The sequence below is a fragment of the Podarcis cretensis genome, assembly GCF_951804945.1.
Source record: "Podarcis cretensis genome assembly, chromosome: 4".
NCBI classification, from domain to species: Eukaryota; Metazoa; Chordata; class Lepidosauria; order Squamata; family Lacertidae; genus Podarcis; species Podarcis cretensis.
This window is the reverse complement of record NC_137173.1, coordinates 21,666,040-21,679,419: the sequence shown is the minus strand read 5'-3', so window position 1 is coordinate 21,679,419 and position 13,380 is coordinate 21,666,040. Positions and strand designations below refer to the sequence as shown.

Here is a 13,380-nt window from a genome sequence, read left to right as displayed (position 1 = left end):
TTTAAAAAAAGATATTTATTACTTTTAAAGCTTACAAAATAGGAAAAAAAGAGAGAGAAAAAAAACACAAGGAAGAAAAAAAATAAAGGGGGGAAAAACAATACAATACACAACCTAACTAAACACATTAAACTAAACAAAACCTTATCCCTAACCCTAACCCTAAACAAAATAAAAAACAAAAACAATTTAAAAACATACATCACACCTTTCCCATACTCTATTTTTCATTCCCTTGTTTCATCTACCTCCTCTCACCTCCCTTTTTTGTGTTCCACTTCTATTACCGTATTTTTCGCCCTATAGGACGCACCGTCCCATAAGGCGCACCTAGTTTTTTTGGGGGGGAAATAAAGGGAAAAAACTTATTTCACCCCCAGGCGCGGGGCTGGGGCAGGGGAGGCCCGCCCGAGCTTCTCCCGACCCCAGCCCCCAAACAGGCAGCTCTCTGCAAGCTGTGGGAGCCCAGCACTGGCTCCCGCTGCTTGCGGAGAGGTCCGCGAAGCCTGGGCGCGCTGAGCTCAGCGCACGCAGGCTTCAGCGTGCAAGCAACTCTCCACAAGCAGCGGGAGCGCTCCCGCTGCTTGCGGAGAGGTCCGCGAAGCCTGGACGCGCTGAGCTCAGAGCGCGCAGGCTTCAGCATGCAAGCAACTCTCCGCAAGCAGCGGGAGCGCTCCCACTGTTTGCGGAGAGGTCCGCGAAGCCTGGAGAGCGAGAGGGGTCGGTGCGCTCTCCAGGCTTCACCGAAAGCCTGCATTCGCCCCATAGGACGCACACACATTTCCCCTTCATTTTTGGAGGGGGAAAAGTGCGTCCTATAGGGTGAAAAATACGGTAATTATTTCAGCAAATCCTTTTCATCTTTCTCTATTTTCTGTCATACTATAAATATCTTAACATATTTTTAACCTTATTTTCCATTAAGACTAGAATACTTATATATGCTTAACTCCTTATAACATTTCTGCTAAGGCCATAAAATTTTATTCCAACATTTTTCTATCACTCATTAATTTTACAGTGTTTCTATAAATAAACTTTAAGTTTTCCAATCTTCTTATACCATCTCTTCTCCCTGGTCTCGGATTCTGCCAGTCCTTTCCGTCAATTCCATATAGTCCATCAACCTGGAGATCTTATGTCCAAGGCTCTTAACTCTTTTCCAAGTCCCTTCTGCAGGTCTTCTTCATATTCTTTAATGCTAAAGAGCAGGTCTCGGGGAGACTCCAACCTAACAATGCTTTTGTTCCTTCTCGACAGGTCATCCAAATTTCCATAATTAAAGTTAAGATTCATAAAGCATTTCAAAACATGTTTCAATCTTCCTCCAAATCCAAAAGCCCCCAGAACTTCAATCTCCTCCTGACCCAAGTCCATATCCCAAAAGTCCATTAATCCCTGCATAGAGGGATCTTTCCAACTTTCCTTCTCCAGTCCAAGCCAGTCTCCGATCCTCAAAATCTGACTTTTTCTAGATTCAATCATAAAAGGCCTCAACTTATAGTCCTCAATTTGCTTCTGTAGGGCTATTGATCCCACTTGTATTACTTTAGGTTCGACAACAACAGCTTGCTCCTTCTCCTCCACAGTTTGTCCTGCCAGAGTATATTCCTGTACCAAGTCCTGAGTAATTTCTGTGTTGGTGCTCACTTTTTGACTCAAATTAATCTCTTTTTGTCCCAAGTTGTCAGTTTTAGTGGTCAAATCATTTATCTTCTTATGAAGCTGTTCCAGCGAATAGCTTATCTTACATAATGCGGTCACTATGGCTTCTCCTGTCAACATTTTTAAATGGTCCAAGGTCAATCCCTGGTTCCCACAATTTCTTATCCTACAGCTGGAGATTCCTCAGTTACACTCCTGTAACAGTTTCAAAAGCTCCCTCTAGAGGGAAACAGTCTCCACTTGTATCAATCCTTTCAAGCACAACTCAAGCAATAAAGTTAGTTTCAATTTTCAGTTACTTTCCTCCTTTTTAAACGCAGAAGGGGACAATGGAAACAGTATCTTTCTCTTATTCAGCTAGCTGTCAAATACGTTCTGTTCACAGTCAATGAACTCTCCTCAAACGTGTCCCCCCCTTTTTTTTGGCAGCCCGTTTCCAGGTTCAGAGCAGTGGTAATTTGATTTTTCACTCTCTCCTGCAGGCTCGTTAGGTCCAAAATTTCCCCCCTCTTCTCCTGCTTCCAAGGGGGATTTGATAATTTTAACTGATGGAAATTTAATCCTTTGCCAAAGGCTTTCCGAGACTTTAGCTTGTAACGTCTTTGCTCCAATCTATTTACAAAAGAGGAAGGGGGACTTCCTGTTTAAAACCTTCCCGTTTCGATGCCAAATTAAGGTATTTAAAGATCCAATTTTCCGTTCTACTCACAGGTTGTTGTTTAAAGTCCAATTGTCCACAGGAAAAAGTCAGCGCTCTCCGGCAACAGCAATGCGGCTTCACTCCATGAAAGAAGCAATCGATTCAAAGCACCGCGCCGCTCACCCCACGTCGCTCCGGATCCCCAAAACAGGGTTTCCCCGCGAGTAGGGGAGGCGCAAAAGGTGCCAGCCGAATCCCAGGTTAACAAGCTTCTTCCGCCTGTGATTTCAGTGGGTCTCTGCCTTCGCCGTGGCGGTTCAGACCCTACTTTCCACGGAGCAAGTTCCTCCCGATCGGAGGAGCTCCGCCATTGCCAGAGGCGCCAACCCGGAAGTCTATATAGATTGTTATTTTTGGTGGTGGTGGCTGTTATTATTTAGCTTTCCATTGTATTTAATCTGTGTAGGCAAAAATATGCCACAGGAGACTAATATTCCTGAGATGACAAAAATTAGCCAAAATAACTCTAAGCACGATGCGCCCATGGTGAAAATATTACTGTAGAGCCCCCATGAACACTTCTCTCAGTGAGGCAAGTAGGCACAATATGCTGAGAGTTACTCTGGCACAAGGACCTCTGGAATGAAAGGGCTGTACTGAGTCAGAAGGAAAAGATGGCTGAAAACACTTTAACTGAGGCCTGTGCATGTATCTGGATATTTTAACTGCAAAATACTTCATAATACTTCTTTTTCTTTTTGCTAACTTATTTTATTCATTCATTTATTTAGTTTGTATACTGCCCTTCGTTCAAGGATTACAAGGCAGTTTACAATACAAAAACACAAAAATACATAACATAGTAACCAACGAAAACAACACCACACCCCTAGTTGAAAAGGCCATATAGATTGTTTAATTAGCCAGAGGGCTTTTTTTGTCTGGTGGCTAAAGATACGCAACAAAGGCATCAGGGGAGCCACCCTGAGGAGAGCATTTCACAAATGGGGAACCACCATGGAAAAGATCTATTCTCATGTTGCCACACTCCAATGCACACAAAGAAGGTCTTCAGATGATGATTTCAGGGTCTAGGTTGGTTCATCTGAGGAGAGGCGTTCCTGGAGGTATTGCAGTCATGAGCCATTTAAGGCTTTATACAGTGGTACCTCGGGTTACAGACGCGTCAGGTTACAGATGCTTCAGGTTACAGACTCTGCTAACTCAGAAATAGTACCTCAGATTAAGAACTTTGCTTCAGGATGGGAACAGAAATCGTGCTTCGGTGGCGTGGCAGCAGCATGAGGCCCCATTAGCTAAAGTGGTGCTTCAGGTTAAGAACAGTTTCAGGTTAAGAATGGACCTCCGGAACGAATTAAGTACTTAACCCGAGGTATCACTGTAGTTCAAAATCAGCACTTTGAATTGGGACCAGAAAACTAATCGGCAGCCAGTGCCAGGCAGTCCAGAATTGGCATTATATTGTAAGCCAGCTTCAACCACAGAATAAGCATGGACAAGTCAGAAGCTCTCCCAACAGGGTTGCTTTACTTTTGACATGCCTTACATACCAGAGAGTAAGAAATGAACAACTCCATCTGCTGGTGGCAAAGCATTTGTCACATAGTGGTTATCTCTGCACTTCAGCAGCTGTTCAATAAACTCCAGTGCACTATGAATGTACCTATGGTATTTACACTGCGCTATTTTATTTTTATACTAGTCTAAATGTGAGAATTTCCCCCTGTTAAAGTCCTGTGAAGTATAATTTGATGGAGGAGCTGGGAAATCCATGCCACAGATCACTAACTGCCCATCACAGAATTATTGTCCCCAGGATTTATTTAGAAGGAGGAATACCTGTTGAGCCATTTTTAGTCTGCAGTATAGATATGCCCACAGAGGCTGTAAAATGATGGCAACAGACAAGATTTAACTGGCGTAGTACATAAAGCCAATATAATGTCCTTTCGCACAAGTACTGGAAGTCTCACCCAGAGAATGTTGTAGGCATGTTAAAATCTGACTACATGTACTTTAATCCAAAATCCAGTTACTCCTTTCCTTCCCTAAACCAAAACAGAATTAGTTTACATCAAACCAGGGATGTAGCATAACACACTCCATTAATTTGGCTATCTCCTCTAATCAGCAGGGTGCAGACAAAACATTTTCTTACCAATGACTAGGGAGTGCAACACAAGTGGGAAGCAATCAAGGAAACAAACAAGTTTGAATAAAGAAAGAAGCATTAATATATATATATATTAATCTCTGATGAGATTAATTCCCTACATTTGCTAAACATTTTCTACTGCTCCTTTATTTGGCTTTAGAAAGAATATGTGGTGTGTTTTTTAAAAGGTTATTTACACCCAGGAGGATGTCAGCAACAATAATCTCACCTCTCTAGAGTTCAACCTCATCTTGTAATTTAACTTCACAGTAATTTATTATATAGCTCCATGCAAATTTGCTGCCCCAAGAAAGAACAAGAAACAGAAACTGCTGGTGGAACAATGCAAACTCAAACACTATTTTGCATGCAGGTGTTGGCTATCACCCATGAAGCTAAGAACATCAAGGGAAAATGATGGGATGGAAGGAATCTTATTTAACAGTTCAGTCTCCAGCAGTAAACCATTTCTGAATCCCATAGGTCAGGGGTGGGGGAACCTGTCTTCTTCCAGATGTTGACGGGACTTCAACTCCCATCAGCCCCACCTAGAATTGTCCAATGGTTAGGGAAGATGGCACATGTAATTCAGCAACAACTAGAAGGCTACAGATACCCCATCCCTTGCTTTAGGTGAAATCTATAGGGATGTAAGGCATAATAAAAAAAATAAATTTAGGAAAATCTCCACAACAAAGGGCACTGTATACTGAAAAGAGGCACCAGACGGTTTTCTGAAGACCTCTGTTGGAAGATGATGAAAAATGAGACAGCATTACAAACAGATGAATGAATTGTAAACCTTGTCTCCATCTGTTCAAATTTGATATATTTTTATAACCAATGAGTTTTACTATTTGAACTACAGAGATGAGAAACACAGAAAATGATTTAAGCTTCACATGCCCCGACATACAACCTCTACAGCTATAAGTTCTGGTTCTTGAGAAGTCCTCCACACACTCATCCATTTCAATGTGCACATGCACACACACACACTACTCTATAAAAGGGGCAAATATTTCCATCATGGAAACGGTGCTGAATGTTCAATAATTGGGAAGGACATAGTACCACCTGTAAGCATCTGAGGATCATATGCCGCCTCAGAATTTTCAATTGTTTCAACTGTGGTAGCTCCAGAATAAGAAGACTTGAGTACTGCAAACTCTCATATTTTACATCCAGTAGATTAATATAAATTAGATTATTTTTTTAAAGCACCTGACACAGTCTTTAAAAAGTTTGCAAGCTTGCTTGTTCATTGCCTGTTTTAAAACAGAATAGCATCAATGAGATGACACGTTCCTCCAGAAGATAGTTAAGCTGAAACAAATTGATAAGCGCTATGAGACCTGCAGGTATAAGGCAATATACTACTACTACTACTACTACTAATAATAATAATAATAATAATGGTTCACACACTATAATGCAATGAATACACACCTCCCACACTTTGTTTAGTGTCCTTTCTTCCTGAGAAGTGTACTTCTACGTTAATGTTTCTAAAAGTTTCTTCAGTCACATTCATACGTTACCTTTATCACATTCATGTTATCTCAGCCTTCCCCAGCCCTCCTAATGTTTAGGACCATCAACCCCAGCCAGCGTAGCCAATGGTCAGGAATGATGGGGGAAATAGTCAAAAACACCTGGAGGGCACCAGGTTGGAAAGTCACTTTTACCCAAACAACACTCTGGTGCACAGAGTGATCTCTAACACTTGTACCAGCATATCAGCCAGCAACACCAAGATACTATCCCTGTAAAGCCAGCAAAACACCACCACTATATGATACAATACTGAACTGTGTCAATTTCCTATAACACATGTAATTGCTGGTGCAGCAGGTGTAGGATCAGAAATCAACAGTTCAGATGCAGTCCTACTCAGTCAGAGAATCTTGATTTGGCTATAGAGAATGCCAAATCCTTCAGTTTTGGAGATTACCATGGTTAGTATTACATTTGCACCAACAATTTCACTAGTGATAGCACCGAAACAAAGTTTGAAACTATGACCAGAAGCAGTTTTGCAAACTGTGGACGGGTGCTATCACTGGTGATAACTTCAGTGCAGATTAAATGCCAATCACAATTATCTCCCAAACTGAAAAGGGAGGGATGCCCAAGCAAGAGGAGTAGGGTGATCTCTTATACCTAATCCAAAAAGTTGAAACACATCACCAAAAAAGAAGACATAGATCTGCATCAAATTTGTATTTGTTGATTTAAATGTATGAATGAAATATTAGAAATAATTACTATGATATAAATAAAAATACAATGCACTTAACTATAGTGAAGAGAACTATGGTCAAGTGATCTGCATGCATCCACATTCTGCTGCCCAGGTGCTAACTAATGATGGATAGCTGTTGATCCTCTCTCTGTTTTTAGGGCTACTGCTGACTAAGTGTACTCAAAGTAGATCCATTTAAATCAATTGACCTAAGTAAGTCATTCCCATTGTTTTCAAGTGGGACACCAGGCTGCACTAAAGAGGAGGTGTGAGAAGGGAAGTCCCCAACATATTCCTGATCATCAAATCATGGTTTGGTGATTGCCAACATTACATGTGAATGGGGCAACAGCAATAGACTGGTACCATCTGGTTTGGTTCAACTGGGTTATGCACTGGGTGACAAACTATTTATTTGTTCTGGGACAATGAAGCTGGAAATTTAACTCATTGATTTTGAAGGACAGCGACTGATTTCACAAACAATCAACATCTGCCTAATTCATGTACATGGACCAATATGAACCAGGGAAGGACTAGGACTGTCAGGCTGCAAGGGAAGTATTTTAAGGAGAAAAAATGTTAACAGCACAATTCTAGATTTATCCTTTCTAATTTTGCATTGTCCTCTGCGTGGGAACTGCAGGATTGCTTCTCACCAGCAGTTTTGTAACAAAATATCTGGGACTGTTGCAAAAGAAATGGTTACATCTGGAGGTCAACATGCTTTTTTGTCACACTTATCCACATTAATTAATGTTCTAGAATAGGAAGTCTTCAGATGATTACATATAAAAAATATGTATGCAGAAGTGTGTTGATGCATTGTAAAGTTCATTACATTTTTTAAAATAAAAAACACTATTTCTAACATGAAGTGGAACAAATATACTCCTATACAGGCCATTAAAAACCAAATGTTATTTGGAGATTAAAAAGTGCAATTGCAAATATATATTTCTGCATATGTTATGCCAATCACTATGGAACCCTGCTCTAATGATATGGATTTAAGTTTTATAACACTCTAGCAATTAAAGTTATGCACAATCCATATTTAGCAATAAACTGTAGCCCAATTTCATTTAACACACTTTTCTCTCACCTGCAAGAAAATATGCACTACGAAAGCAATATATGGGGGGGGGGGAGGCGCAGCACATAAACAGGAGGAAATGAGAACTAAACTAACATAAATCATGTCAGTTTTATTGAACCACAACAGAATCTATATGCTAAAATAACCTGTGTTTCTTAAGGTTTGGGGCCTGTACAAAGCCAGAACAAATAGGACATATCTTCAGCTTTGTACAAAGCAAAACATAAGGGAATAGATTTAAGTCTGTAAGTGTTTGTATTCAAATATCAAGGTGCCAGAGGAGCAGCCAGCTCATCATGGCAGTCTACCAAAGAGAGAGAGAGAGAGAGAAAATCCAGTTGATTCCACATGCATCTACTGTATCATTCCTGATTATGCTAGTTCATCTTTAAGACACAGCTCCTTCGGGCTCCTTGTTCGTTGTTCCTAACCCACAAAATGGTCCAGGCACTGCAGCTTCAAAAAGTAACCTCTGCAGTGAAATGAAAAACGGGGAAAAAGCGAACTGATCACGTCTTAGATCTTTATGCTTGACCTCACATGAATATTCATTTCTGTCCAGTAGCTGAGAGGCATTTGTACCGTATCATTTTAGGACACACACACACACACACACACACACACACACTTGTGTTCTAAACTGAATTGCTCTGAATTTTGCCATCGTTTTCCCCACAAAAGCCACTCCAAAATAATCAGATTGGTCAGGCTTGCCACAGTATTAGTTACTGCATTCTCCCCTCCCCATAAAGATCTTTAATTAGGTTAGAACATCTCACACATCTGTGCTTTGGAAGCTTCTGTCAACCCAGCAAATGCAATCACATGGAAACCAATGTCCTCCAGCTATCAGACAATTGATTTTTTTTCAGGATTCTGCTCATGTGTAGCTTAAGGGACATGTGATATGTTCATTCATTTGTCAGTCAGTTCGCCCATGTTTCATTAGCAGTTTTTCTCCAAACACTGAAATAATTCCGACTGCCCCTTTCCAAAAATACAAAACCCAACAACTTCAAGCCACACATACAAAAGAAAGAAAAGCAACTGCCCTTAAAGGGACCATCCGGCTAAATGAAGTTTCATCCATGTGAATGGGCAGAGTACATGCTGAAATTATCCATCAAAACAAATGAGACTTGACTCCAAGTGCACCATGCCCAGAGTATATAACTTTAGGATACAGACACAACTGGAAGTATGGCTTGAGCATGGTTTGTCAGAGTACTTTAAATTATGCACATAATTTCCCTTAAGATTCCACTGTGTGAGAGATAATTTGTCACCAATCGATTACTAAAATTGTTTAGAACTGCAACACTGTTTTAAAAGATGGCGCGGGGGGTGGGGGGGGGAGAACCCAGGAGAAAAGATAGCATCACTTAAGAGCTTTGCCTGCATCACAGAAAATTAAAACTAGTTAATCGTTGAATCCAGAGAACTATAATTGCTGCTTCCAAAATCATTCTTCCATACATGTGTGTGTGTGATTCCATATATATCAGAGTTGCCCCCAAAATCTCTTGATTAGCTGTGTGCTTATACAAAATACTTGATATCCTAAGCAAAGATGCTTGACAGTACCGTATAGCATAATCTCCAAAACAGGATGCAAACTCAGGTTCTCAATGCCTTTGAATATAAGTACCCCAAAGCTGTAAACATGCAATGTTAACTCGAGTTGGGAAACCCATGCCCAGTGCCTGCAAAAACCTCGAGGAGACTGCAACACTTGTCAATGAAGCATACTTTGGCAGGAATCTTTCCTCCAGTACTATCAATATATAGCATAAGAATTCCCACTTATGTAGCATAAATCATTCTGCGTAAGACATCTTGGGAGGAGGAGAGCATACTGTGTGGATTTTGAAGCTTTCCTTGTTAAACAAGGTGCCAAGGTCATGAAAAACTTAAAGGAATCGCTCCAATTCCACTTGACGGCTGCCCCGCAGGTTGTCTTTTGGAACAAGCTTATGAGATGTATCCTGATGTTTAGATGTAAAATATCATATTAGATATTAATGCGAGAAAGTTCAGCTGTTGTTTTTTTGTACATATATACTCTAAGGGTATGCACTAAGAAAATCCTCTGCAATACATTTCTACCTCTGAAAGAAATAGTGTTTGGAACTGCTTGTTTAAGGACAAAGCAAACAAACCAATGATGCCATAAAAGGAGGGGGAGAAGGCATGTGGGAGAACTGGAAGTTGAAATGATGCACGTACATTTTTCAAGATTCATAACTGAATTTAAAAGAAAGAGGTTTTTCACTGTGACACAGATAGCTCCGATTTTGCAGAGCTACCAAATCCACTGAAGCTGAATTGATGGAAACAAGAGGCATGATTTGCGTGCCTTCCTGCTCTCAGTTTCACATATGTCCTGCTCAGTGTTTTAGCAGGCTGGGATGCTGAAAATGGGGGTCTTCAGATATATCCTTTAAAAACAACAACAACAATCTATCATATCTGGGGGGAAAACCATCCTTTAAAAAAATATGTGGCGAATGCAATAGCGCATATACACAGGGGCACAGTTCCAGTTGGGGTGGTGTGTGCAGTCAAGTAGATCAGATACTAACTTGACTTGGCACCAATGTATGGATGCACGGAGACATATCCACAGGATGTATGCATTACGAGATGATAAGCGACATTTACAACCTAGAATATAGGAGCAGGGCAGCCTCAAGTGACATCACCAGATCAACTGCAGTGTCAAGCCACTCCAATATATTACCCTGCACACCACTGCTTTCACAGCCGCCTTTCTGCTCTAGCCATTAGAAGGCACTTGTGATCACAAATATTAGGGGTTATTTCCAAACACAGACAAGGCATGCCATATCCTGTTGGCAGAGAGGAGAGATTGTGGAGGCTGCTAAATTGATCAAGACACACACACACACACACACACACACACACACACACTTACAACTACAAAATGCATCACCATAGAAACCAGAAAGCAAGAAACTACAGTAATAATGCTAAAGTAAATGCCATATCCAGTTAGTCAGTACAAGGAAGCCTAAGGGATTTCACCAAGGATAGAAACTAACTAGGGTTTCAATGCATTCAGGGAACGGGGACTTTGAAACTGAAGAAGAATGTAATTATGCTTTCTCTTCTTAATTTCACTGTCATCTGACGGCAACTTTACATAAATGACTTTTTTTTTTTTACTTACAGGCATTTGTTACAGCGAAGCTGTTTGCTGTTTCAATGTTGTCTACATGAGGAACCAAATTAAAAGGTGCTTCAGATGCGTTGGGGCTGGTGTTGTGAAGAAAAATTGCTAATCGAAAAGCAGTATATTCCTGATCTGTGTTTCGGATGAAGAGGCCACCTACCAATAAATAAATGATACCAAACAATAAAAAGTGTCACAGTTAATTGTTTCTGTGTCAGACAGCAGCTATAGTGAAAACAGCTCTACGTTATTATTAAACAGCATCTTTAGGTCCTCCTTGTAAAAAATACATGTTTATGCACACGGAGATATGAGGTTTACGAGACTTTCAGGATCCCAGCTCCTGTTTTTCCCATAGTGGGGCTCCAGAGCTGCACTGGTCCTGCTTTTTCATGCCTTAAATAGCCATATCTCTTGTGATGAGAGCGACCTTTGAAACCATTTAGCATCCATCTATGTTAACGTTGAACACATTGCTAAATTGGCCCTCCCTGGTATTCAGTGGCAGGCAGATTAAAGAGTGGATCTTCTCTGGAGACATCTGTTGGGGGGGTATACGGGCACGTTCCCTTTTTATGTGCCTGTGCAGATGTACATTTACCTTGGGACACCATGGAGAATAATCTATAGGGAAATGGAGCACCACGAACTTTGTCCCTCTGCAGTCTATGGGCCGGCAGCCTTATTAGCAACACCTTTTGGAGTGCATGAGAAATGATGCAGTGATGGAGCTGCAACTGGAAGGGATTCAAGAGCTGTGTCCCATCCAAAGATGGGGGGAAGCAGAAAGGGAAGGCAACCTGGACCAGGCAAAGAAGAGGCACAGACCCAAGCTGGTGCTAGGGAGCGGGAGGCCAGAGGGTTGGGAATATCGACATTAGCAGGGGTGTGTGTGTGGAAATGCTCTAAGTTTCCAAGTAGTGCCCGGAAAGGCTCTGAAGCAAGAACAGCTATCCCTCCTCCCGCTCCGTGGCAAATAGGTTACTGCAACGTGCAGGCTGTGCTAGACGAGGTCCCACAGAGCATCCTGAATCGGGGATGCAGGCAGCTCAAGGGTGAGCCTTGCGGGGGAGGGGGTTGGCTCAGAGAGCATCTTCCCAAGTTTGCCAACACACTATACACAACACGCACGCATTCACACATGCATGACTCTCCCTACCCCGGAGGCATAAGCATCACCATCTTCCCCCCCCCCCTTCCACGTCGCCCTGCTCCCCATCATGCAAACACGAGGGCAGGAAAGAGGGTATATGGAGGGGCTCTCCACCCCCTCGCCCCCCAATTCATGCGGCCCGCATTTGACCTCCCACCCTCTTCCTTCCTTCCTCCCCCTCCCCGCCCCACTCTTTCTGTCCCCTCTTCGCCCCCTCCACCCCGTCCCGTCCTCCCCCTCCCCGGCCGCCGCCGCCGCCACCCTCCTCTTCCTCCCAGCCCAATGCAGCGCTTACCTATTTGCACGCTGCTAGGAAAAGCGCCCATTGCGAGTCCCCAAAAGCCAGAAAACAACAAGACAAGCTGTCTGCAAATAATCCTCATCTTCTTCTTTCTCTTTTGCCTCCCCGGGTCTCCTCCTCACGCTCTCTCCCTAGATGTTGTTCAGAGAGGCATTGAGGACACGCTGGTGGGGGGGGGAGGGAAGGGGGGGCAGGACACAAAATTGAGAAAAGGGGGGGAGGGAGGGGAAAAAATTAAAAATGGGGTAGGGAAGAAAAGAGAAGAGGGTGGGTGGTTTTTCCCCCCTCCCCCTCCCTTCTCTTTTTCTCCCCCCTTCTTCTTTCGTCCCTTTCGTTTCTGGATAAAGCTCTCTCTCTCTTCCCTCCCGCCTTCCTTCTTCCCCTCAGCAAGCCATCCTGCTGAGGCGGATTTTTCCCGCAGTCTCCATAGCCCTGGCAGAGGTTTCTGTCCGGCTGCAAATGTTTCACATGCAAAAGATGGTGGAGAGTTTGGTGGTGCTGGGGAGAGAGGAGTCTAGTGGCTGCGCTCAGAAATGAAGACATGCGCTATTCCTCCCGCCTTCCTGCTCCGACCGCCGCTACCCTCCCTCCCTCCCTCCCTCCTTCCTTCCCGCCCTGGCGCCCCTCAGCAGATACACAAACACACACACACACTCGCGCACACAACGGGGATGGCGGCGGCGGAGCGCGCGCTTTTCAGCGCCTTTGGCGCCGAAGGTTACTTAACACGCGCCACGCAGATGATGGGTTCGGAAGAGAGACGGCCCTGCCGCCAATTCCTGAGGGAGTGACGGCCCCTCATGGCGCGCTCGTGTGCACGCGCCCTCTCTCAGTGCGGGGAAGGCGTTCTCTAGTCCACACGGGCAAAAGGCAGATGGATGGTTTCCCCCTCAGTACACACGTGTGGA

General features: G+C 43.0%; 1 protein-coding gene across 6 annotated transcripts in view; it reads right to left on the bottom strand.

Annotated features, from left to right (window-relative positions):
- Positions 1-13,042, bottom strand: part of GRIA4 (glutamate ionotropic receptor AMPA type subunit 4) — a 228,787-nt gene extending 215,745 nt beyond the window's left edge. For 3 of the 6 annotated variants that reach the window (XR_013838248.1, XM_079973539.1, XM_079973540.1), the window contains exons 1-2: positions 12,467-13,042; positions 11,016-11,174 (exon numbers count right to left, since the gene is read on the bottom strand). Coding sequence is in view for 5 of the 6 variants with exons in the window: in XM_079973539.1 (XP_079829665.1) it covers positions 11,016-11,174; positions 12,467-12,554 (247 nt within the window). In the remaining variant the exon portion in view is untranslated. The remainder of the gene's footprint in view (positions 1-11,015; positions 11,175-12,466) is intronic. The other 3 variants (XM_079973537.1, XM_079973538.1, XM_079973541.1) reach the window with 2 other exon arrangements.
- Positions 13,043-13,380: the final 338 nt, after the last annotated feature.